The 23,462-nt window shown below is 49.2% G+C and overlaps 1 protein-coding gene across 4 annotated transcripts in view; it reads right to left on the bottom strand.

Moving 5' to 3' along the window:
* Nucleotides 1-21,658, bottom strand: part of SNX29 (sorting nexin 29) — a 499,743-nt gene extending 478,085 nt beyond the window's left edge. For 3 of the 4 annotated variants that reach the window (XM_019468619.2, XM_053894354.1, XM_053894353.1), the window contains exons 1-3: nt 21,550-21,658; nt 2,936-3,000; nt 696-748 (exon numbers count right to left, since the gene is read on the bottom strand). In XM_019468619.2, coding sequence (XP_019324164.1) covers nt 696-748; nt 2,936-3,000; nt 21,550-21,556 — 125 coding nt within the window. In that variant the 5' untranslated portion in view covers nt 21,557-21,658. Of the gene's footprint in view, nt 1-695; nt 749-2,935; nt 3,001-21,549 lie in introns of those variants that run through there. The other variant, XM_019468620.2, reaches the window with a different exon arrangement.
* Between the last annotated feature and the right edge of the window lie 1,804 nt (nt 21,659-23,462).

The following is a 23,462-nucleotide window of genomic DNA, read 5'->3' as shown; positions in this document are numbered from 1 at the left end:
ACCTTTGCCAAAACATTCCCATCTCCTCCCAGGCAACATGAGAAGCTTACACAATTATGTCAGTCCTTCCCGGGTCAGGAAAGTCAATGACAATTTTGGGGCTTCTTTTATATATTATATATATATATATATATAAAGGAAACAAGCAATCACAGTATAAAATATGAAGACCAACAGAAAGTATAAAGATTCCCAATATTCTTAGACCCAGGATTACCTGTGTTCACATTCTGGTATGTTCTTCTCCAGAGTGGTGGTTTAACATAGCTAGCATCACTCTGCATCGACATAACTTTATATCCTGGTCTTTTCGTTTTAACTACATAATTTGTAAATTACTACATGTGCATTTCTCTGCTTCAAGTCAATGCTGTGTGGACATCAATTTAATGGCTATGTGACATTCTGTTCTACTGATGCTCTGCTTAGATTTCTGACTTGCCATCATTATCAACTACCCTGAAAATAACCTTATGCAGAAAGGTATTTCAAACAATTTCCTCAGAACGGACTACCAGAAGGAGTAGTACAGGAAGCCGCGAATACGCGACAGGAGCCGTCACTGCGTAGGTGGTCCACAGCTTACCCAAGCTGAATCACCGCACCTCTCGGCTGCAGAGACAACACAGAAGCGACTCAGCTCTGGCCGCCTTTTTGGTCTTGACAGTAGATGGTTTTAGAAGCGACACATTTACCTGCTGTCGGAATCCGAGGCGATCTCCTTTCTCCCTCCAAAGCGGATCTGGCACTGCACGGAAAAAGAAGCCGCTGAGATTAGCGGTTGGGATGGGACACTCAAACGTCACAAACAGCCCACACAGGCCTTCGGGGTCATGGGACACACAGGGCCAGAAACTCCAGGTACCGAGTCGGGGTGTCCCCTTGTCCCAGGTGTCAAGCCAAGACGTGAGGCAGCCTTCCAGCCGCCACCTACTGAAGCCTTTATCTCCCACTTGCACAGAAGGAAGGCGTGTGGGAAAACAGTGCTAAGAGGAAAACTGAAGTACACAGCCTTGTGCAGATTTTCTAGGAAGCTTCTGTATGTCAGCAGCTGACTGTCTGAACACAGAGCTCCCCACAGGCGACAATTAATACTTACACAAATCTGTGGTGATGGGTGCCTTTGGAAAGGGCCCCAGAGTTGTTATGACTGGCTAGGAAATTATGGCAGCATGATTCAAGCCTCAAACATGTCATCTGGTTGTGCCGAATGACAATTCACCCAGGGTGGATACAGATAAAAGCAAACCATTCTTTCTTTTCTAATTGTGGTAAAATATAGATAACGTAAAATTCACCATCTTAACCATTTTTAGTTATACCATTCAATTCACAATATCGCACAGCCATCAGCCACTCTCTCCCCTGTGGGGAGCAGGCTCGCAAGATTCCGGAACTTATTCATCCAAAGAATGAACGCATTAATGAATTTAAAAGATGTATTTGTCAAAACACGTGGAATTGCATACTTAAAATTAGTGTATTTTATTGCATGCCTCAATTATACGTCAGTAAGATTGATTTTTAAAAACCATATGTACACTTTCACCCACTGAAATATTTAACAACAATAATAATAACAGCAGCTCTGGGCATCAGCTCCCATTTATTTCTGTTTAACGGCTACACTTAAAGTGGTGCCAGGGGCGCCTGGGTGAAATCAGTCGGCTGAGCACTGAACGCTTGATTTCGGCTCAGGTCATGATCTCCAGGTCCGTGAGTTCAAGCCCCGCGTTGGGCTCTGCACCCTCCCCTCAAAATAAATACACTTAAATATATAGACGTAAAGTGGTTCCACTTGCCTCTTCATTTTCCTTATATTTCCCACTTGTGGAATAAAGCAAGAAATGAGTAATGTGGGCTCCGTTGCTGTGGCCCAGGCGCTGGGCCCTGTACCTACGCTAACGAATGCGGTTCCCTCCACAGCGCTCTGGAGAGCGGTGACCCGATGACAGAGAAGAGGCTGCTCAGAGAGGCTGGATGAGAGGCCCCGGCACACACAGCTTGGAGGCGGTGAAGCTGGTATTCGACTCCAGCGGCACCTGAGCCTGTGTCCCCTCCACCACGCACCACACCAGGACGCCTGGAGGCCGGGGAGACGCCAGGTTCTCTGGGCTCAGTCCCACGCTCGACACACATCTCTCCAGAAGCGCTTCTCGCCCTACCTGGCTCTTAACATGCATGTAACTGTCAGTCGCCTTTCCAAAATGTGAGCTACCTGGAGGTCAGGGTCGGATCCTCACTTTGCTACTTATTACCTGTAACTCCCGGAGCAAAGTATTGGACCTCTCGGAGCTTCAGTTTCCTCGTGGGTAAAATGGAAACAACTGCACGAACTGCCTCAGAGGCTGGTGGGAAGGATTCAACGGGGAGCGCTTAGCCGGGGGCCTGGGACGTGACGAGCGTGCACTAAATGATGCACGTGTGACTCACGCAGGCCAGGCCGGCACGCTGACGCCAGCCTAAACCAAAGCTTGCTTCCAGGCCCGGCCAAAAGCCGGACGCCAAAAGCGGCACCGAGGAGAGCCCTCCGGGAGGTCCCTCCGGACCCTGGGCAAGGCTTCCTCCCTCCTGCCTCTGCTCTTGTGCCCGGAGGGGGGGGGGGGGGCTAACTCCAACCACCACCTCAGCTCCCGGAAGCATTGCCATCAAACTGCCTGGAGGGAGACTTCGAAACCAACACCAACGCTCCTCCCACGGGGACGTCAGAAGGACGGGGGCCTCCAAAGGTATCAGAAAGTCAGGACGCGGGCGCCCCTCCCTCGCTGCTTCGGACTGCCTGACCTGCCCTATCGTTTCCTGGGGAACACGGCCAGCCTCACTGCTCCCGGAAAGGGGGAGTAAGTCCGCGCACGTGGAAGGGCAGAGATGACCCCATGTGAACTGCCTGGCACCGTTGCTCGACCTCAGAGGCAAATGCGAGCTTCCCTCTTACCTGTTTCACTGCATCCAGGAGTCGCTCCAGCAGAAACTGTCTTTTCAAGTCATTGTTCTGTGATCCTAAAATGCAACAAGGCGTCATTAGTTCTATTGCACGTAAGCCTTTTATCGAGACTTTCTGCCACGTGGTGTAGGGCTGTCCCCACCTAGCATCAGCCGCCTCTGCGAGGAGAACAACAAGACCAGGTACCAATAACCTACATCATTACAATGGAGTCTGGCCATCTGCCTGTTAGGCATCACAGGAAAGCAGCTAAACTAGTATTCCCCGAAGTTGAAGAACGTGTCCAGCATAGTCTAACCCACCTTGGCGCTTCTAACGTTTGGGCCGGATCATTCTCTGTGGTGGGGCTGCCCTGTGAACGGCAGGGTGTCAGGAGCATCCCCGGCCTCCACCCACCAGGTACCGAGTGCACGACACACGCACATACACACACCCTGGTTGTGGCAACAAAAGTGTCTCCGGATGTTAGCAAATGTCCTCCGGGAACAAACTGCCCCCCCAGGTGAGAACCCACAGTGTAACTATAACGGAGGTTCCCTAGTATGGCAGGCACTGCCCACTGGCTGGCCTCACTCTCTCCGGCATCCTTTCCCCAGGCCACCTCCTGCGGTACAAGCTGCAAAACCAAATTACTCCTTTTCTCAGCCTCTTTTGGAAGGCTGGCCTTAGAAAGCAGAGGGCCGTGGGCAGTGGGGAAACCACGCCTTCCTGATCAAAGAACAGATGGTAATCGCTTCACTCCTCCTTCCATCCTTCACCCCTTCACCCCTTCACCATAAACACCCTGGGGGGAGCCAGAGCATCACCGGGCAGCCATGAAGCAACAAGCTTGGAAGGAAGGTCAAGGGAATCACAGAGACTCCAGCCCTGATGCCATTTCACTGCTGAACCAATACCAGAAATCTCCTACCTCTCACACAGCAAATAACCCTGTTTGCTCAAACCGCTCTATGCCAGGCTGTTACTTGCGGCCAAAAGCATTCCTAACCAATGCACGTACCGTGTGCTCAACTTCCCTTTATGAGGGTCAAAGGCAGGCACACTTTAAAGCACCAAGCAGAACCCTGTCAGAGCCACATCTGCGGTCCCTTGCGAGGCCCAGGGACCCCAATCAACAGAGACACGGCTACGTACTGTGACGCACCAAACACAGAACACAGTCATTTCAAACGAGACTCATATTCAGAGGTACAAGAGCAGATGCCCCACGCCATAAGCCTGGAAGTATCACCAAGCTGCTTCTCTCTTGGGCAACTCAACACGGGCTTCACCAGGGAGTACCAGCTGGGCATCACCCCACAGACGGTCAGCGATTCATCCAAATCATGCCAGGGCCACTGGGCTGACCACCACTGTGACCGTGTGTGGAGCACGTCCTGCGTGCCAGCCGCTACACTCAGTGCTCGGCATGATCACACCCTGTAATTTCCACAACCACCCTGCAACCAAGGGATCGGGATCCCCCCACCACCACCACCACCACACCACAGACGGGGAAGGTGAAGCTCAGGGAGAACAGCATTGTGCGCGATGCACTCAGTATTAATCTAACTTCTACCATGTGCCAGGCAGTGTCCCAAGTGCTGGGGACACAGGAGTTAAGTGGTAGACAAGAGCCATCTTCTCATGGAGCAAAACTTCTATTAGGGAAGAAACCCAGAGCACCTAAGTAAACCTACAATGGGAGGACGTCAGAGAGTCATAGGCGAAAGAAAAGCAGATGGGTGATGAGACAGGGAGGAAGCAAGAGGCCCCGGCGGCCGGGGTGGCGATGGAAGGCCTCTCCACCCAGCCGACAGGTGAGCTGAGCCCTGTATGGGGACCAGGAACAAGCCTGGAGAGCTACGGCAGACCAGCATTCCAGGCAGAGCAGGCTGCCAGGGTAGATGCCCAGAGGCAGGAACAAGCTTGGTTTCTAGTCTTCCAGGATCAGAAGGAAATCAGCTGTGACTTGAGCAAAAAGCCAAAAGGAGGAAGTAAAGAGGAGACAGCAGGCAGGAGCCAGTTACAAAGGGCCTCGCGGACCAAAATCACAGGCTTGGGGTAGGTTTTGTTCTCATCTGAATACCACTTGGTGGAACTGTGACCCTCAGTCAAGACCATGCCCTTCCAGAGTCTATGTCCAGGCCACCACACAAGGCTGCTGCCTCACTCCAGACCCAGAGATAAAGCCAGTCATGGACACACGGTGATACAACTGACTTCTCAAACTCTGCCACTGTTATTTTTTCTGGAGGGCTCTGAGAAAGGATGGCCTCCATGTCATTCCGACCTCACAAGGCCATGATGAAGCATCATTCAGGACGCTGAAGATGCCACCTGCCCAAGACCCCCCAAACAGCTCTCTTGATACCTGTGTCTGTCAATAAATCCTACTCTTTGTTTAACATGTTTGGCTCCCGCTCTTCTCTAACGCCAGGATGGACAAGTCGGGCTCTCCTTCTTCCTTCTTCCAAGTACTGCATCCAACAACGCTACCTGGCCTTGGGCAGTGCCAGCTGGAAACTCGACAAGGCTTTCCACCCTGAAATGCCCTTGCCATTTTCTTTTATCATAAAAGTAATTTATGTGATAGAATTAGCATATGACCCATCTATTCCACATCTGGATAGACACCCAAAAGAATTGAAAGCAGGGTCTCGAAGAGATACTTGTACACCCATGTTCACAGCAGCATCACTCACAGTGGCTGAAATGTGAAACAGCCCAAGTGTCGATCGACAGATAAAGGGATAAGCGAAATGTGGCCTATCTACACAATGCATTATTATTCAGTTGCAAAAAGGAAGGAAATTCTGCAGTCTGCTAGATGGATGAATCTCGAGGACATTATGCTAAGTCCCCAAAAAGATAAATACTGCAGGGTGCCTGGGTGGCTCAGTCGGTTGAGCGTCCAAATTCAGCACAGGTCATGATCCCGCAGGTCATGGGTTGGAGCCCCGCATCAGGCTCTGTGCTGGCAGCTCAGAGCCTGGAGCCTGCTTCGGGTTCTGCGTCTCCCTCTCTCTGCCCCTCCCTCACTCATGCATGTGCACGTGCGCACGCTCTCTCTTTCAAAAATAAATATTAAAAAGGGGCGCCTGGGTGGCTCAGTCGGTTAAGTGTCCAACTTCGGCTCAGGTCATGATCTCGTGGTCCGTGAGTTTGAGCCCCGCATCGGGCTCTGTGCTGGCAGCTCAGATTCTGTGTCAGATTCTGTTTCAGATTCTGTGTCTCCCTCTCTCTCCGACCCTCCCCCACTCATGCTCTGTCTCTCTCTGTCTCAAAAATAAATAAACGTGGAAAAAGAAATTTAAAAAGAAGTGGTTATGATGGTGAATTTTGTTATGTGTATTTTACCACAGTAAAAAACAAATCAGGAGAAAAAAATGTGCCAAGAAAATAAAAATCTCCATCATCTTGCTACTGGTCATTTTTAGTACAGTGATTCTCAAGTTTTTGGATTCACACAAATCTCCTGGGGTCTTGTTCAAAGACAGGTTCTGATTCAGCAGTTCTGGGTGGGGCCTGGAATTTGGTATTTCTCACGAGCTCCCGGTGATGCTGAGGCCGCTGGTTCCTGACCAACACCTGAACAGCAAGGACGTCACAGCCTATGCTTCCTGACAGGCATGATGATCCCATATCTTTTCTACAGTGTCTTGAGCCACTGCTTTTCCTAGATGAGATGTCAGCAGCCTCCTCTGCCCTACCTTGCAAAGCCTCTCTTTGTGGTTCGAAAAAAGGCCTGTTCACTACGGAGGACCGATCTGAGGTTGTGCGGGCCTCAGCCCTCCATTCACCCTTCCTGGCTGTAATCCCTCTGCGGGTAAGAAGTGCACTTGTGTGACACCAACCTGACCTCAGAAGAGGCACCTGTGGCCACCCTGGCCCTAACTGCGGACTCAGAGAAAGGAGTGTCGTAGGGCAAAGGGAGCCCAGGTGGCCTTGGGGGCATGCAGTCTCTGCAGGGGGTGCCCGGGAGGCCACGGCCCTGAGGAGCAGTGGAAGGAGCACCAGCGGAAAGTCACAAGGCATCATGAGTTATCTCCATAGGGCTGCTTGCTGGCCACGTGACGGGGACACTCACTTCCCTTCTCTGGGCACTGGTTTCTGCATGAGATCATGTTCTCCTAGCTCTGCAGTCTGGAACATGGGGCCCTGGTGGAGACAAGACAGGCAGAAGAATCTATGCCACCAGGGTCCTTCCTGCCTCCCCCCAGTGAAGAAGGGCGGGGGGGGGGGGGTGCCATTAAGGGACGGACATTCAACCCCTGACACAGATAAAGTGGCTCCATTCACCGGAGCCCTGAGGCTCAGTGGGGAGCACCCAAGGCTGGTCTCATGGGAAGTACTCAAGGAGAGATTCCGTTTCAAGTCCACTAGCTCCTGGCTCGGCCGTCTGCTAAATCTTGCTGCCTTTCAAGCCTTGTAACAAACCTGCAGTCACAGCCCCACTGCCGACTCAGCAAGGATTTCTCCGTGATTCTCTGGGAAGCAAGCCCCAGCCTTCCTGCTCTCTGCCTTTTCCAAGGGCAGCCCTCAGTCCACACCCTTGACCAGAAGGGCCCGAACAGGCTTCTTTTGAATTTCTTGGTAGATCACTATCAAAATGCAAATAGAAAATGGAAAGGTACCCCAGGGAATACCCCCAGGGGGCCACAAAACTGTCGGAGAAATGCAGTGATCCCCTGAGGCTCTAACACAGGTATGACATGTGTATGTGTATCTTTGTTGTTTTTAATGTTTAGAATCCTGAGGATCCTAAATCAATTTCTACCACAAACCTCCAGCCTTCAGTTACTTCCTAGGGAGAAAGAGCAGGGGTTAAGAAAGCCCAGGGGCGCCTCAGTAACTCCCTGGGTTAAGACTTCAGCTCAGGTCATGATCTCTCAGTTCGTGGGTTCGTGCCCCACGTTAGGCTCTGTGCTGACAGCTCAGAGCCTGGAGCCTGCTTCCGATTCTGTATCTCCCTCTCTACCCCTCCCCTGCTTGCACTCAGTCTCGCTCTCCAAAATAAATAAACATTAAAAAAAAAAAAAAGGAAGAAAAGAAAAAGAATGGGATAGCCCAGATTCCTTACCACTGGCTATGTGACCATAGGTAAGTTACTTATCCTCTCTGCACCTCCTAGATCTATTAAATAAATAAGCATCCACATTGCACCTAAAACAGTGCCTAGTCTATACCAATCACTTGTTACATGTTAGCTATTATTATTGTTGTTGACAGCCCTATACCCCCCAGGGGTGTCAGACATCTGGCTCTAAGAAATGCTTTCAACTGGCTGCTTTCTCTCTGAAGCACGGGGAAGCTACGCAATCCAGGCCTCTGTGCTCACTGCCCTGAGGGGGATAAAAGAGATAAAGGGCCCATGGACTCTAGGGAGGGGAAAACAATCAAGATATACCAGGCACTCTATGTACATTCCTGCTCTAATCCTTGCAAGGACCCTGGAGGTCAAGGTTAAATAAAGGTGCCACTCTCAGAGGAGGTAGGTCATTTGATCAAGGCCACGTACACACTCAAACAGTAGTATTTCCCTGGCTCTCCATGCAGCGGCAGACGTAAAGTCACGCCACGTATTTCTCTGGTTGAAGGCTAATCCTTGCAATGCACTGAATAGGTACTTGGACGGGAAGAAAAGGGCAATGTTCTTTGGGTGCCCGCTGCATGCCAGGAATTCTGCCCAAGGTCACGTGGCAAAATCAGTGGTGCAACAGAGGCTAAGCCCCTGGTCTGCCTGACTCCCGGACTAGTGCTCCCTGTACCATGCTACACTGCCATTCTGCCAGGGCCCAGGGAGGCTTACTGAAAAAGTAGGAACTTGAGCTGTGCTTTAAAAGATGGAAAGAACTAGAATAGGTCAATCCACACAGACAGAACACAGTGCTTAATGAGTCCGGGGTCTCCTTTGGGGTGATGAAAATCTTTTGGAACTAGACAGAGATGCTGGTTACACGACACCATTAATGTAGTAAATGCCAGTGAATTGTTCACTTTGAAATGGTTGGTTTAATAATTGTTAAGGGGGGGGGGGGGGGGGGGCAGGAGGGCAAAAGGACTCCAGATAGCAGCACCCAGCCCCCGCCTCACTTCTCTTCCATATTTCTGGTTCCACTGAGGGGGTCTGATGCTAAGAGGTCCTTCACTTCTGCATCATCAGCCTAATAACGGGGAACAGGCACAGTCCAATAAAGCAAGTTCTGAGAGGTTTGGTTACGAGAGGCCCTACGAAGGGTGGGTGGAGATACGTGGCTCTCAACCAGGGTGATTTTGCCTTCACCACGGGACATTGGGCAATGTCTGCAGATATTGTCGGCACAAGTTGGAGGGGGCACGGGGCAGGTGGAGGCCAGGGATGCTGTTAAACCTCCGACAGCACACAGGACGGCCCCACGGCAGAGTTATCTGGCCTGTCAGCAATGCTGCAATTAGGAAATTCTTCCTGAAAGTACATGTGATTATCCCACTTCAGAGATGAAGAAACTGAGGCTCTGAGAGGCTAAATAACTGAAACCTCCACTTGTGCTCTGACTCCTGTCTCCTCTCATCTGCTCAAGGACATATCCAGCAACTGCCCCACCAAGTCAGTTTTTTCTTCTCATCTGTGCAATTCTTTTGTTGTAAAGTTTATTTATTTATTTTGAGAGAGACAGTAGGGGAGGAGCAGAGAGAGAGAGGGAAAGAGAATCCCAAGCAGGCTCCACATTCAGCGCACAACCTGACGTGGGGCTTGAACCCACAAAACTGTGAGATCCTCACCTGAGCGGAAACCGAGAGCCGGATGCTTAACCGACTGAGCCCCCCGGGCGCCCCTCATCTGTGCAATTCTCACAGCATGCGAGGATGTCAGAATATCTCCCCGCAAGTTTACCAAAAGCCACGCCCATGCCTGCACATACTTCCAGCTGCCAGCACAGCTCTTCCTTCACGGGAGAGCCAGCCCTGCTGTGACTGCTGCTCTAGGCTGTGGCCCTGGCCCTTCTGTTCCCATGGCCTTCACCCTGCACCGATTACCTACACAGCGGCACAGGTGGCAGCAAATGACTGAGTGATCTTATACAACAAACACACGATACACTCAATGATATTATATGAGTTGTTCATGCAACCCATGAAGTTAAGTGCATGTTAAGTGCAATTAACACTGAGTTTCTATCAAGTCCTAAGCATGTGATGGGCTGTCTCAGATGATTTGTATTTCTGGTTTTCACTGAATAAACCTGCACCTTTAATGTGCCCCAGGACAGAGGTCAGCAAACTTTTTCCGTCAAGAGCCAGACAGTAAACATTTTAGGCTTTGTGGGTCATGTGGTCCCAACTCCTCAACTCTGCTCTGACATCTCAAAAGCAGCCATAGATAATACATTACGGAACGAGCATAGCTGTTTACAAGAACAGGCCTTGGGCTGGATTTGCCCTACGGGCCATAGTTTGCCTACCACTGCCCTAGCAGAATTAATCAGATGGAGGTTTTAAAAATTAACACAACACTGTGTTTCTAGCCGTTATGGCTATTCAGTAAGCAGTAAGACAGTTACACGTTAGGGATTTCCGGAAGACTACAGACCAGACCCACACCTTAATATTCCCTCACCCTATAACCAACGGCCCACATCAGAGCCTGGCAAGGGACAGGTACACCACCAACGCGTGGCCACCGCTGCAAGGCCGGCTTGCTCATGTTTGCAGGCATACAGGATGCTTGGCGCTCTCAGCCCAGTGGAGAGTTTAGTGCCGTTGTTTGTTTAGTTTCCACGATGCCCAAAAACCCACCACCATTCCAAAGCAGAAGCAAGAGAGAATGGGCACAAAGGGCGGCCTCGTACAGGCCAGAGAGGCATGTACAAGCCCAAGATCAGATCTTCCCTCCCAACCCCCATGCCTCCAAGGTCAGGCGCAGAATGGAAATGAGTGCAGTGGGCAGGGAGGGCAGAAAAGAGGGACAGGAAGGGACGGAGGTGCCTCTGGAGAGACGGCAGCTGCTACTGGGCTCCAGCGGACAGCACCGCACAGCAACACCAACATGCAGTTGCCCCATCTTGTGCTTTTTCAAAGGAGACAGAAACTCAGATCTTCACGTCAATCAGTTGGCACCTAATTTTACAGCAGTGTTTCAGCCAACTCTGCCTGAACCAAACACAACACGCCTAGGGCCCAGATCTGCTACAAATCTTCTGTTCTGAGATACACATTAAACCTTTATATCCACCCACGAGATGTGCGCTGGTGACCCCTTCCTAACGGATAAAGGAACGGAGCTTTGGAGACATCGATCCCTTGTCCCAGGAAGAATGCCCCAACGCTGGACCCCAACACCCAGGCCTTCCAGCCTCCACAAGACCAGGCTAACCTCGGGCAGCCCAGCTTGCATGCAGGCAAAGGGACTCCACAAAGGGCCACTAAAGACAAACCAACCTCCCAGTGGCCAGCTCAACTGTCACCTTCTGTGAGAAACCTCCCTGCCCCGGCACAATTCACTGCTCTCTACAGGGCGTCCCCACGACCCTCCAGCCACACCACACCCCTGGTATAATCGCCACCACAGAAAGGATTATGGGGAATCAGAAATCTCCTGACCCTATGCTTGACTGTGAGCCTTCTCACTCAGGGGGTGAGCCAGCGTCAATACGCCCCCACTCATGGAAGGAGCTCAACAGTGGTCGAGTCAGGGCTCTGGGGTTAGGTTCTGTGGCTCCCCAAGTGGCTGCTTTAAATGGAGAAGACACAGCGAGCCAGGACACGGCAGCAGCCCCACGCGGGGGTAACGGGTGGAGTGAAGCAGCCGTTGTGTCTGCTCAGCGTTTGCGCACGAAGGGATAAAATAGACTCCATTCTTCCCCAAAGTCCAGGCGCTAGTTCCCTGTACTGTGGGGTAAAGTGGCACAGCTGGGCCAGGACAAAAGGACAGAGTGTCCGTCACCACACAATGGAAAGGGGCAGGCTCTGCTTCAAGGCAGAGAGATGGCCTCAGGCCATCCAAGCGGCCTTGTGATGTCTAAGACCAAAGACTAAGTCAACAGCATATTCATCAACAGGCAAAGAATTCACTCTAGAGCAGGGCTCAGCAAACATCTTCCGTAAAGAACAGATGGTGAATATTTTAGGCTTTGCAAGCCATAAGGTCTCTCTGTCACGGCCACTCAATTCTGCCACCGGACAGCGAAAGCAGTTGTTATCGAGAGTCAATGAACGGATGTGCTTGTGTTCCAATAAAACTTTATTAACGTTAACACAGGTGCCCGGCACAGTTTGCCAATCTCTGCTTACAAAAAAAACACTATAATGGCACTGTGCAAGCACTCTGAAGGGAAAATGAATCTTCCCTCATGGCTGGAGAAATGCAAATTATAAACCTACCAAATTAGCTGCCACATGTTGCCATTATATAACTACTCAATTCACCAAGGAACACCGAGGATGCAATTCTCCACTGCCGGTAAAGTGTGGGGAAGCAGGCACACACAGCACTCACTGCCAACAATGTATCGCGGCAGTAGGTTCTGAAAAGCAAGGGGGAAGTCCACACACAAAGTTAACAAAACATCCAAATACCTTCCTGACACCCTGGAAACTAAGCTAAAGAGGAGGAAGAGGGGAAATGAGAAAAGGAAGAAGTGACTATTTCACCAGTTCCTCTATGCTCCAAATACTAAGGAACTACGGGTCCATCGCTTGCTTTAACCTGCATCTTCTGATGAGGGAATTAAGAGTCAGAGAAGTTCCAGAACATGCTCACGTCCTTCCACAGGGAGTTCAATCCAGGACTGAGTCCCAACTTTATCCCACAAGGCCACAGTAACAGCCCAACCACAACATCAGGGGCACTCAGACTCCTCCCCGGGGTATTCTGGAATGGGGGTCAGCAAACACCAAATCCAGCTGCTGCCTGTTCTTCTAAATAAAGTTTTATTGGAACACAGCCACATCCTTTCGTTTATTGATTGCCTCTGCTGCTTTTATACTCCAACAGGGATGAGTAGTTGGGATGGAGACCAGATGGCCCACAAAGCAGAAAATATTTATTATCTGGGTCTTTACAGAAAACGCTTGCCAATTCTATCCTTGAACATCATAAATGGAATTTACTCTCTTTTCCTACAATGGTACATCCATTTGGTGGAACGTTATGCAGCCTTTTTAAATAACGGTGACAGGAAGACACATGGATTAATGCTATAATGTAAGTGGAAACACTAATTCAGATGTAGACTCAAGGCAATTATGTAAAATGCATATGCACTGAGCAGAGACAGAAGTGCAATAACTAAAAATCTACATATCCTAATGTTCTTGGAAGGTATGTCTATAGGGATATTCCATGAATTCACAATCATCTTTAAAGTCATTTGGGGTTTTTTGCTTTTTTATTTTTTATGTATTTATTTTTTAAGGTGAGGGAGAAAAGAGCAGATCCTAAAACATGCAGACAGGCAAGGAAAAATAAAATGCGATGGACAAGGTTCCCTCCAAGTAAAGCCTGGAGGGAGCACAGCCCAGCAGGGCGCTGCAGGGACGACAGAGAAAGCACCAGAGCCAGACCCCTGGAGGGCTCCCAGACAGGCAAGCAGAAGTCAAGGCCCAGGAAGAGTCCCCACTCCCCCTAAGGCTTCCAACTGCTACCGCCCACGCCCCAACCTGATGTTCCGCCACCCTCCCCACCTCAGTGAGAGGCAAGGCTTACCCCCGCTTCAGCTGCTCAGGAGCAAAACTCAGGAGCAACCCTTCCCCTCCCTCAGGTCTCTGCCCACAACCCACCTTCCTCACAGCCCTCTCCCGTCAGTCCCTCCTCTATCCAGACAACAAGCAGTCAGATGCCACCCTCGGGCTCTGGACTGGGCGTGCGACCCAGACCCGGCCAACAAGAGCCACAGTGATGGGTTCCAGGATGACCACATAGCCTGCCAGACTGCTGTGAGTCAGCCCCAGGACTTCTGCGGGAGCAACTGGGAAAGAGGCCCACCCTCTGCTTGGGTGTTGCTACACGGTAGGCTGTGACCCGAGAGCTGCGGGCAGGCATCTTGCCTCCATGGGGTAGACAGAGGCTGCTGGAGGAGAAGCCAACCAAGAGGAAAGTGGAGTTTCGAAACGGACAGAAAGGTCGTCCTGATGATGCTCTCAGCACCAGAATGCAACTGGGCCTGAGGACAGTCCTATCCCTAGACCTCTCCATTGCAAGATGTTTTAAACTCCAACTTTTCCCAGATCAACTTCTGCCACAGGCAACTGAGGAGTCCTGGCTGACACGTCCGTTACTCCCACAAAACCTTTTAGTCCATTCATTCCATGTGCTTCTACAGACACCAACAGTGCAGCCCTCTGCTAAGTGACAGATGAAGCATCAAACTGTCATTCGGTAAATGTCTGCTGAAATGTTGAACCCTGAATTTCCGGCCAGGCTCTGTGGCCACTCGAGCCCTCACGCCTTCCAGCAGCATTTCAAGCTACTGCAACCACTTCGAAAGCAGGAGCAATCAAGAACTATCCACATTGCCATGTTACAGCTACTTCAGGGAAATCATCCTAAGGACAGATCAATCAAAAGGAAAGAAAACTGCCTTGAACAAAAACGTTCACTGCGTCATTATTTATAATAAGAACCAAAAAAAGAAAGAAAAAGGAAAATAAGCTAAGTTTCCAAAAGTAGAATCAAATATTATGGTTTAAAAATTACGCTACATGTGGGGCACCTGGATGGCTTGGTCAGTTGAGCAGCCGACTTCAGCTCAGGTCATGATCTCGCAGTTTGTGAGTTCAAGTCCGGCGTCCGGCCCTGCACTGACAGCTCAGAGCCTGGAGCCTGCTTCAGATACTGACAGCTCAGAGCCTGGAGCCTGCTTCAGATTCTGTGTCTCCCTCTCCCTCTCCCTCTCCCTCCCTCTCTCTCTCTCTCTCTCTCTCTCTCTCTCTCTGCCTTTCCCCTGTTCACGCTCTCTCTCTCTCTCAAAAATAAATTTAAAAAAACATGTTTTTAAAAAATTATACTACAAGCAGGTAGATGGACTGATGGATTATGAAGCCTATAAAAGTGATCAATACAAAGATCGTGTAGCAATGTGGCAAAGCTTTACCCAAAAATGTTAAGGGTAAAGCAAAATGCAAATTTCTACAGTAATGGTAAAATTACTTCAGCTCTTATCAGTGTTTCTCAACCCTTTATTCATTACCTTCCCCCTTCAGATCTCGCTCAGACATTTTTTTAATCACCCCTCCATGAAATTTCAATACCGCAAATACATTGTATATCTGTTTACGTACTGCATACATATCTGTGTTTTCCACATAACATTAAAATTTCTTTCTCTCTCGAGAACCACTTTTCATCCCCACTGAGACAAGATGGCACCGGGATGGAAGGCGCTTTATCCTTTATCTAGAATCATGTTTACATTTGCCAGAATTCAGAGAAGGCCACAGGTTCTTAGATTTTAGTTCCCATATTTTAAGAGCTCCAAGAACTTGATTTCCTATTGGTTACAACCACGAAGCAGGAGAGGCGATGTCAATGGGTTTTAGTCCATTGCCACTTACTAGCACAGGACATGGTCAAATATTTGCTGACGGTAGAACACTTACTTCTTGCAATCTGCCATAACAGATCAACCCAATGCCTTCATTAGAGGGGAAAAAAGTTGATATCATCACTTTTTCTTTGAATGAAAACCACACACATTCTTTTTTTCCATTCACTCGCTTCAGCTGATTCTTCATCCCAAACACAAGCTACTGCTGAAAATAACCCAGTCAATGCCAAAGAGAAAACCATGAGCCTCAACATTCCAGAAAAACAAGATAAAGCTGCCAAAATGTACATAAACATCAGGCAAGAAACAGCAGCAAATGACCCACTAAGCCCCAAACTCGGACATATGTGACCTCTCTAGGTTTAGCTTTCCCCACTCTTGAAACGGGGTTTTTAGTGTCTTAACTAACTTAAAGATCCTTTACAGACTAATTACTGATGGAAATGAGCATCAAGGTCCTTCAAACAGTCTTACAAAAAAAAAAAAAGCTTGAGAATCATGACTTTCTGGTCCTTCAAGTTCTACTTTCTAAATAAGAGCAGAAGAATTATCTGGCAATCATAACTCCTTAGCTCGCACAGGCGGGTCATCAAGTAAGTATTCCTACCTACTGGATTCTTGAAAGAGAAACAAATAAATCATGACCAGCTATTAACCTCCGACAACCACCCACAGGTAGCAGGCATCCTTCCTACTGGCTATGTTACCTCTACACACATATACGAATCCACAAACATTGTTTCATATACATGGTTTAATGTGCATCAAGGTATATATTTTAGTATATTTCTGCACTCTGCTTCTTTTTAGAGAAAGTTAATGTTGAGATACAGCCACAGTGGTATGTATAAATCCATTTTATTCCTTTTAACATCTTTGAGGTTTTCCATCATGTGACCATACCACATATATGTCTCATCTACCCTGTTAATGGTCATCAGGGTTGTTCGGCCTCACGACACCCATTTATCTTGTGTATGCATTACCTAGGCATTCCACTTCCTGGTTATTTGCACTTAATGCATTTGGCCTTGAAACCAGCTGACCTCTGACTCAAACGTTTTCAACTACAAAATACAGAAGACTCTAATTGCCAATTTACAGGAAACACAAGAGAGTGAGAAACATGTCAAACCACACCAAAAGGATGCAATCAGCAAAATCCCACAAAGACATGAACTATTTCCTTCATCAAAAATTGCAAGGGGTAAAAACAGACGGATGAAAGGGCAACCTATTAGTTTAAAAAAAAAAAAAAAAGATAAAAAAAAATTTTAATGTTTATTTATTTTTGAGAGAGAGAGAGAGAGAGACAGAGACAGAGCAGGAGTAGGGGAGGGGCAGAGAGAGATGCAGACACAGAATCCAAAGCAAGGTCCAGGCTGTGAACTGTCAGCACAGAGCCCAACACGGGGCTTGAACTCACCAACTGTGAGATCGTGACCTGAGCCAAAGTCAGATGCTTAACCGACTGAGCCACCCAGGCACCCCTAAAAAAAAGATTTTTTTGCTTCAAAGGACAATATCAAGAAAGTTAAAACACACACACACACAAAATGGGAGACATTTTTATAAATAATACATCTAAGGGACTTGTACCCAGAAACTATACAGAATTCTTACGGGTCAACAATAAAAACAACCCAATTTAGGGGCGCCTGGGTGGCTCTGTCGGTTAGGCGTCCGACTTCGGCTCAGGTCATGATCTCAGCGTCTGTGAGTTCGAGCCCTGCATCGGGCTCTGTGCTGAGGGCTCAGAGCCTGGAGCCGGCTTCAGATTCTGTATCTCCCTCTCTCTCTGCCCCTCCCCTGTTCATGCTCTGTCTCGCTCTGTCTCAAAAATAAACATTAAAAAAAAAAAAAAAACCCAATTTAAAAATGGACAAAGGAATCTGAGCAGACATTTCTCGAAAGAAGATACACACAAACAGCCAATAAGCTCATGAAAATATGCTCAACATCACTGATCATTAGGGAAATGCAAATCAAAACCACAAAAAGGCACCGCTTCACACCCACTCAGAATGGCTATAATCAAAAGGCTGTTGGCAAAGGTGTGAAGAGACCAGAACCTTCATGCAGCGCTAGTGGGAATGGAAAATGGTGCAGCCGCTTTGGAAAACTGTCTGACCGTTCCTCAGACGGGGCCAGCAATTCTACTCTTAGATATCGACCCGAGAGAAATGAAGATATGCTCACACAAAAACTTGTACATGAATGTTCACAGCAGCATTATTCCTAAAGGGGCCAAAAAGTGGAAACAAGTCAAATGTCCATCAGCTGAAGACTGGCTAAACAAAACAGAGAACAATGAGACGTTATTCAAACACAAAACGGAATGAACCTGAGTTGCATGCTACACTATGGCAAAGTTTAGAAGGATACTTTTAGTGAAAACAGCCAGACACAAAAGGCTACATATTGTATGACTCGATCTATATGAAATGTTGGCAATAGGTAAATCCACAGGTAGAGTAGATTAGTGGTTGCTTGGGGCTAAGGGGAGGGAGAATGAGGAACCACAGTTAAGAGGTACAGCGTTTCTTTCTGGACTGATGAAAATGTTCTAAATCCGATTATGCTGATGCAGGCACAACTCTGTGAATATACCAAACACTAAAAAGATAGCAATTAAACTAAAAAAGAGAGAGAGAGAGAGATTTGAAGACTTAAAAAACACAACAATCTGCATTGTTTAAACCTTGTTTAGATCCTGAGTCTTAAAAAAAAAAAAAAACTCTAAAATTATAAGGCAATCATGGAAATTTGAATCTTGAATATCTGCTGTTAATGAATTACTCCTAATTTCTTACAGGTATGATAATGAAATTGAGCTATATATTTTTTTTTTAAAAGAGTCCCAATATGTTAGAGATACACATTAAAATATTAACAGATGAAAGGATCCGGTCAGTGTCTGGGATTTGCTTCAAAATAAACTGGGGACAGAAGTAAGAAATAGATAGGTACAAAGGGGAAGTGATCATGAGATGGTAAGTGCTCATTAGACTATTCTCTCCACGTTAGAGATGTTTGAAATTTCCTATTAAAAAAAAAAAAAAAGGACAGAGGGAAGAGAAGACATACTTCCATGCAACATTATTTTATGGTGCCCAATCATCAACCCCAAGGGTGAGAAAACCTTGTTTTAACTGTATTCTCAAGAAACGTGAAGGGGGGCAGGGCACCTGGGTGGCTCAGTTGGTTAAGGGACCTACTTTGGCTCAGGTCACCATCTCACAGTTCATGGGTTCAAGCCCCGCATCGGGCTCTGTGCTGACAGCTCAGAGCCTGGAGCCTCCTTCGGATTGTGTCTCGCTTTGTCTCTCCCCTGCTCGTGCTCTGTCTCTCCCTCTCTCTCTCAAAAATAAACATTAAAAAAAATTAAAAAATAAAAAAAAAAGAAACGTGAAGGGGTAATTGGAGAACGGGGGTCAAAAGTTACAGAAGTCCGGTTATAAGATATGTAAGCATTAGAGATGTCAAGTACAACATGTCAACACAGCTGTACGATATCTAGGAAAAGAGCTAAGACAGGAAATCCTAAGAGCTCTAATCGCAAAGAGAAAAATGTCCTTATTTTCTTATTGTATCCAAAGAAGATGGATGTTAGCTGAACCCATCAAGGTAATCATTTCACGATAAATGGCAATCACGCTGCTCGCCCTAAACTTACAGTGATGTATGTCAATTATTTGCCAATAAAACTAGGGGAAAGAAAAAAATTGAAAATACCTCGGACTTCCCTTCTACCCTCAGCAACCATTTTTTCTGCCTCAACTACAATCTTTCCAAAAGAAGGCTGTCATCCATCCTGAACACTTCTTCCTTAAAAAGCCATCTGTTGGTTTCCTTTTGAAATGATTTTTTTTTTAATAAATTTTAAAACGTCCTTATCTTTGGTATTAAGTTGGCTTTTGACGGCTACATTGATCAAGTTCCCTTGGCTTGTCAATTTCACTGGCACCTGGGATCAAGGCCGGAGAATGGTCCAGAATTTGAGGCACAGTCTCCTTGGTTATATTTTTTTTTTTTTTAATTTTTTTTTCAACCTTTTTTATTTATTTTTGGGACAGAGAGAGACAGAGCATGAACGGGGGAGGGGCAGAGAGAGAGGGAGACACAGAATCGGAAACAGGCTCCAGGCTCCGAGCCATCAGCCCGGAGCCTGACGCGGGGCTCGAACTCACGGACCGCGAGATCGTGACCTGGCTGAAGTCGGACGCTTAACCGACTGCGCCACCCAGGCGCCCCTCCTTGGTTATATTAAAAGCAAGAGGTTTTCAAGGCGTACTTAGCCCCAGCCCTTGTCTCAGAGCTGGGTCAGAAAATCACCCCACCTGAACCTCGGCTGGGTCCTTACCTCCACAACAACCGCACTAAGTTCCCATCTACACACCACACGAAGCACAGTACCAATAACCCGGTAGAGTTCTTTAGTCATCGCAACACGACTAGGTGACAGGTACTATTATCTACCCCCATTTTGCTGGGACTTCCAGAATGGTCAAATCACACAGCTTTTTATAGCAGAGTCAGGATTTGAACTCAGGCTGTCTAGCTCCATCCAGGGCCCGCACTTACACCAGGGTGTATTATCTCCTGGGTGGAAACCAGCTCATCACATCTTTGCTGCAGGATCACTAACATTCAGGGGCCAGAAACTTTAATTAGGCCAAAAATCATTTGCTCTGACAGCAGAAGCTGTTCTATCTCCCAGGAAACCCCCTTCCCAGCTCCCTCACCAGGACCAACAATTTCACACATCTTGCTCTGAAAGGCAAAACAAAAGGCGCATGTCTTGTAAAAAAAAAAAAAAAAGTGACCCATGGAGATAACTCGAAGGTTAAAAACTAAGAGACACACATCCTCACCTCTTTGCCCCCACCCCCCAAACTCCAGAAATGCCTGGGTGAAAGGCTAGGGCTACGGGGGGGGGGGGGGGGGGGGGGGGGATACTTCAGAGGCAATCCCACAGTTCAAAGGAAAACAGGCAGGGAGAGGGTAGGCGGATCCTCCTAAGAAAATGCAGATCCCAGTCAGGGCGGGCTGAGAGGCTTCCCGGAGTCACTCTGAACGTCCACCACCACCCAGGAATGACTTAGCACCAAAACACCGACAGACCGCTTCAGAGAAGGGCTGAGAACACGCGTCCAAGTCTAGGGACTAAACTTCAGAAACACCGAGGACGAGCTGTCCACACCCACCTCCCTCCCACTCCCGGCCTCCCCACCAAAACCACACCCCTCCCTGCGGGCGGGAGGGGGGTGGGCTGGGACCTGCGACGCGTTGGTCCCCAGATGGGTTCGGTGTGGAACCAGAAGGGAAGGGGGTGCAGGACAGAGCCAAGGAGACCTCAAAGGAGCTAGGAAAAGAAGTGAAAGGGGCGGGAGTATGAAACAAATAATAATAATAATAATAATAATAATAACCAAAATGTAAGAAGCAAGGGTCAGTAGGGAAACTGAGCGAGTAACTGGGAACCACTGGGGACTGGGACAGCAAAGCACCGGGGCACAGGGCGCAAGGGAATGGGAGGCGCGGGGAAGACAAAGAGGCTGGAGCACTCACAGTCCTCTGGGGACCGACACCACGGGGGCTCGGGGCTCAGGGGCCAGCAAGCTAAGAGTGTCTGGAGACGACACCCTCCCTGCCTGCCTGGAGACTGGAGGGACCGCACACACGGGGCCTGGGAAGCGGGAATGATGAGGGAGCAGAGGGCCCTGGAGCTGAAGCTGGGACTGGGGGCGTCCAGGAGTTAGGAGGGACTGAGACCCGGGGGACTGAGGACGGGGAGAGTGGTGACTGGGCACGGGGGTCGGAGCGCTGGGAGAGACTGGAGGTCTGGAGACAGGTGTCCGGGAGCGGGCTAAGTGGTGGACGGGAGGCTGGGGGCTGGGAGTGCCTGGGCTCGGGTCGCCAGAGAAGTGCAGGTGACCAGGGTCCAGCCCCCGGGCGTACACAGGGGTCTGCGAGCGACGGGACAGGGGTCGGCCGGCGGGCGGGCGGGACGCGGGGGCTCGGGGGCCGGAATGTGCAGCTGGAGCGGCGGGAGCCGGGGCGGCCCGGCCGGGTGACAGCGGCGAGGCCGCCACTCACCGCTCATGGTGCTGCTCCCGGGCCGGTGCCTGCGCCGCGCTGCCGCCGCTGCCGCCACTGCCGCCGCCGGGCTCCAGACAGGCCGGGAGACAGCGCGCCGCCCCGCCCGCCCGCCCGCCCCGCCCCGGAAGTGGAGCACCGCCGCCGCGGACCCGCCCACTGACCCGGAAGGTAAACAGGGGAGCCGGCGGGGCTGTGGGGCGGCGGGGGCCCGGGCGGGTCGGAGGCGCCTACAGGGCCACGCGGTGGTGCGAGAGCAACGGGGCGTGCCCGACCGCGGCGGGCCGGAACCGGACGCTTCTCTCCTGAGCCCACAGCCCCGTTGGGAGACCGTGACCAGGCCACGAGCAATGGGCCAACACCTTTCCAGAGAGTAATAGGAGCTGAGAAGGGAAATAAAAAAGGGGAATGGGCCAAAGCGTGGGAACGGGGGAGGCGGACCGTTCTGGAGCGCGCCTCTAAGGAGACGACCTTTGAGCCCAGACCGGGATGATGGCTGGGAGACGGCCGGGGAAGATGGCGCAGGAAAAATGTTCCAGAAGGAACGGCAAACGCCAAGGCCCTGACTTGACGGGTTGACTGGAGCCAGAGGGTGAGTGAGAAGAGAGTGTTCAAAGAGAGGAGATAGGAGAACTGGGTGGAGGGCCTTGAGGGCCGTGCTGAGGGGCCTGGACTCCTCTGTGTTCTGTGTAGCTCTTACGTAGGTAAGGGAACTAGAAGGATTGCAAGAATTGAAGCAGAAGAGTGACACGATCTGAATTAGGTGCTAAGACGATCGCTCTTCCTGGATTGAGAATGAATTTTAGTGGGGCAGCCTGGAAAGAAGGCAGCTGGTTAGGGAGCCATTTCAGTCAGTTGCCCAGCGAGAAATAATATGCCTGGGGCTACGGTGGTGGCATTGGAGATGAAGGCGTATGAATGATGTGCCAACACGTGCGCATAATATAAAGCCCAGGTTACTGCCCATTTTACAGATTGGGGAGAAAGGACCCAGAAAGGTTAAAAGGGCATTTTTCCTCTTTGTCCTGCCCTCAACTGGGAGTAACAAAATGTATTTTACATCACAACCCAGTACACGCATGCGTGGTTAAAGGAGACGTTTTAACAGTTCTGTAGGTAGTGTATTCTCTCCTGTTTTTCTTTCTTTCTTTCTTTCTCTTTCTTTTCTTTCTTTCTTTCTTTCTTTCTTTCTTTCTTCCTTCCTTCCTTCCTTCCTTCCTTCCTTCCTTTCTTTCTTTCATGCTGAGACCGTTGATTGATCCACTGATAAATCTTGACCCACAGTTAAGAACCCTGAATTGAGGGACCAGACCCCACAGGGAAATGGAGCCAGAATTCCAGCCCAGTTCTGTGTGATGCACAGCCGGCTGGTCTTCCTACTACACTGCCTCTCAACACAAAACCTCTGGCCCCTGGGAATTGATCTTTTGGGTTCAACAGAGGTCAAGGGCTCTTTGGAGAAGGTTGTCGGGCAGCATTATTTATGATAGTGGGGGACACCTGGGTGGCTCAGTCCGGTAAGCATCCGACTCTTGGTTTCAGATCAGGTCATGATCTCACAGTTGCATAAGTTCGAGCCCCGTATCGGGATCTGCACTGACATTGCAGAGCCTGCTTGGGATTCATTCTCTCTCTCTCCCTCTCTTTCTCCCTCCCTCCCTCCCTCCTTCCCCTGTTCACACTCTGTCTCTCTCAAAAATAAACAAATAAACTTAAAAAAGTAATAATATGATAGCGGAAGAGGGAAAAGCACCGAAGCCCAGCTACAGAAGAGCTAAGCAGATCATGGCCCACTTCACAAGGAATCTCTTGGAGTAGTTGAAAATGCGAATTATAAAGTCGGAAACCCAGAGAAAAGCCAATGATAATACATTAAGTAAGGAAAAGCCCACGCAAATTAGTCTGTATGCCAG

The sequence above is a fragment of the Panthera pardus genome, unplaced genomic scaffold (assembly GCF_024362965.1).
Source record: "Panthera pardus isolate Hobbes unplaced genomic scaffold, ASM2436296v1 HiC_scaffold_5, whole genome shotgun sequence".
In the NCBI taxonomy this organism is placed as follows: domain Eukaryota; kingdom Metazoa; phylum Chordata; class Mammalia; order Carnivora; family Felidae; genus Panthera; species Panthera pardus.
Note: the sequence above shows the minus strand (reverse complement) of the source record. Positions and strands in the feature narration are given on the sequence as shown.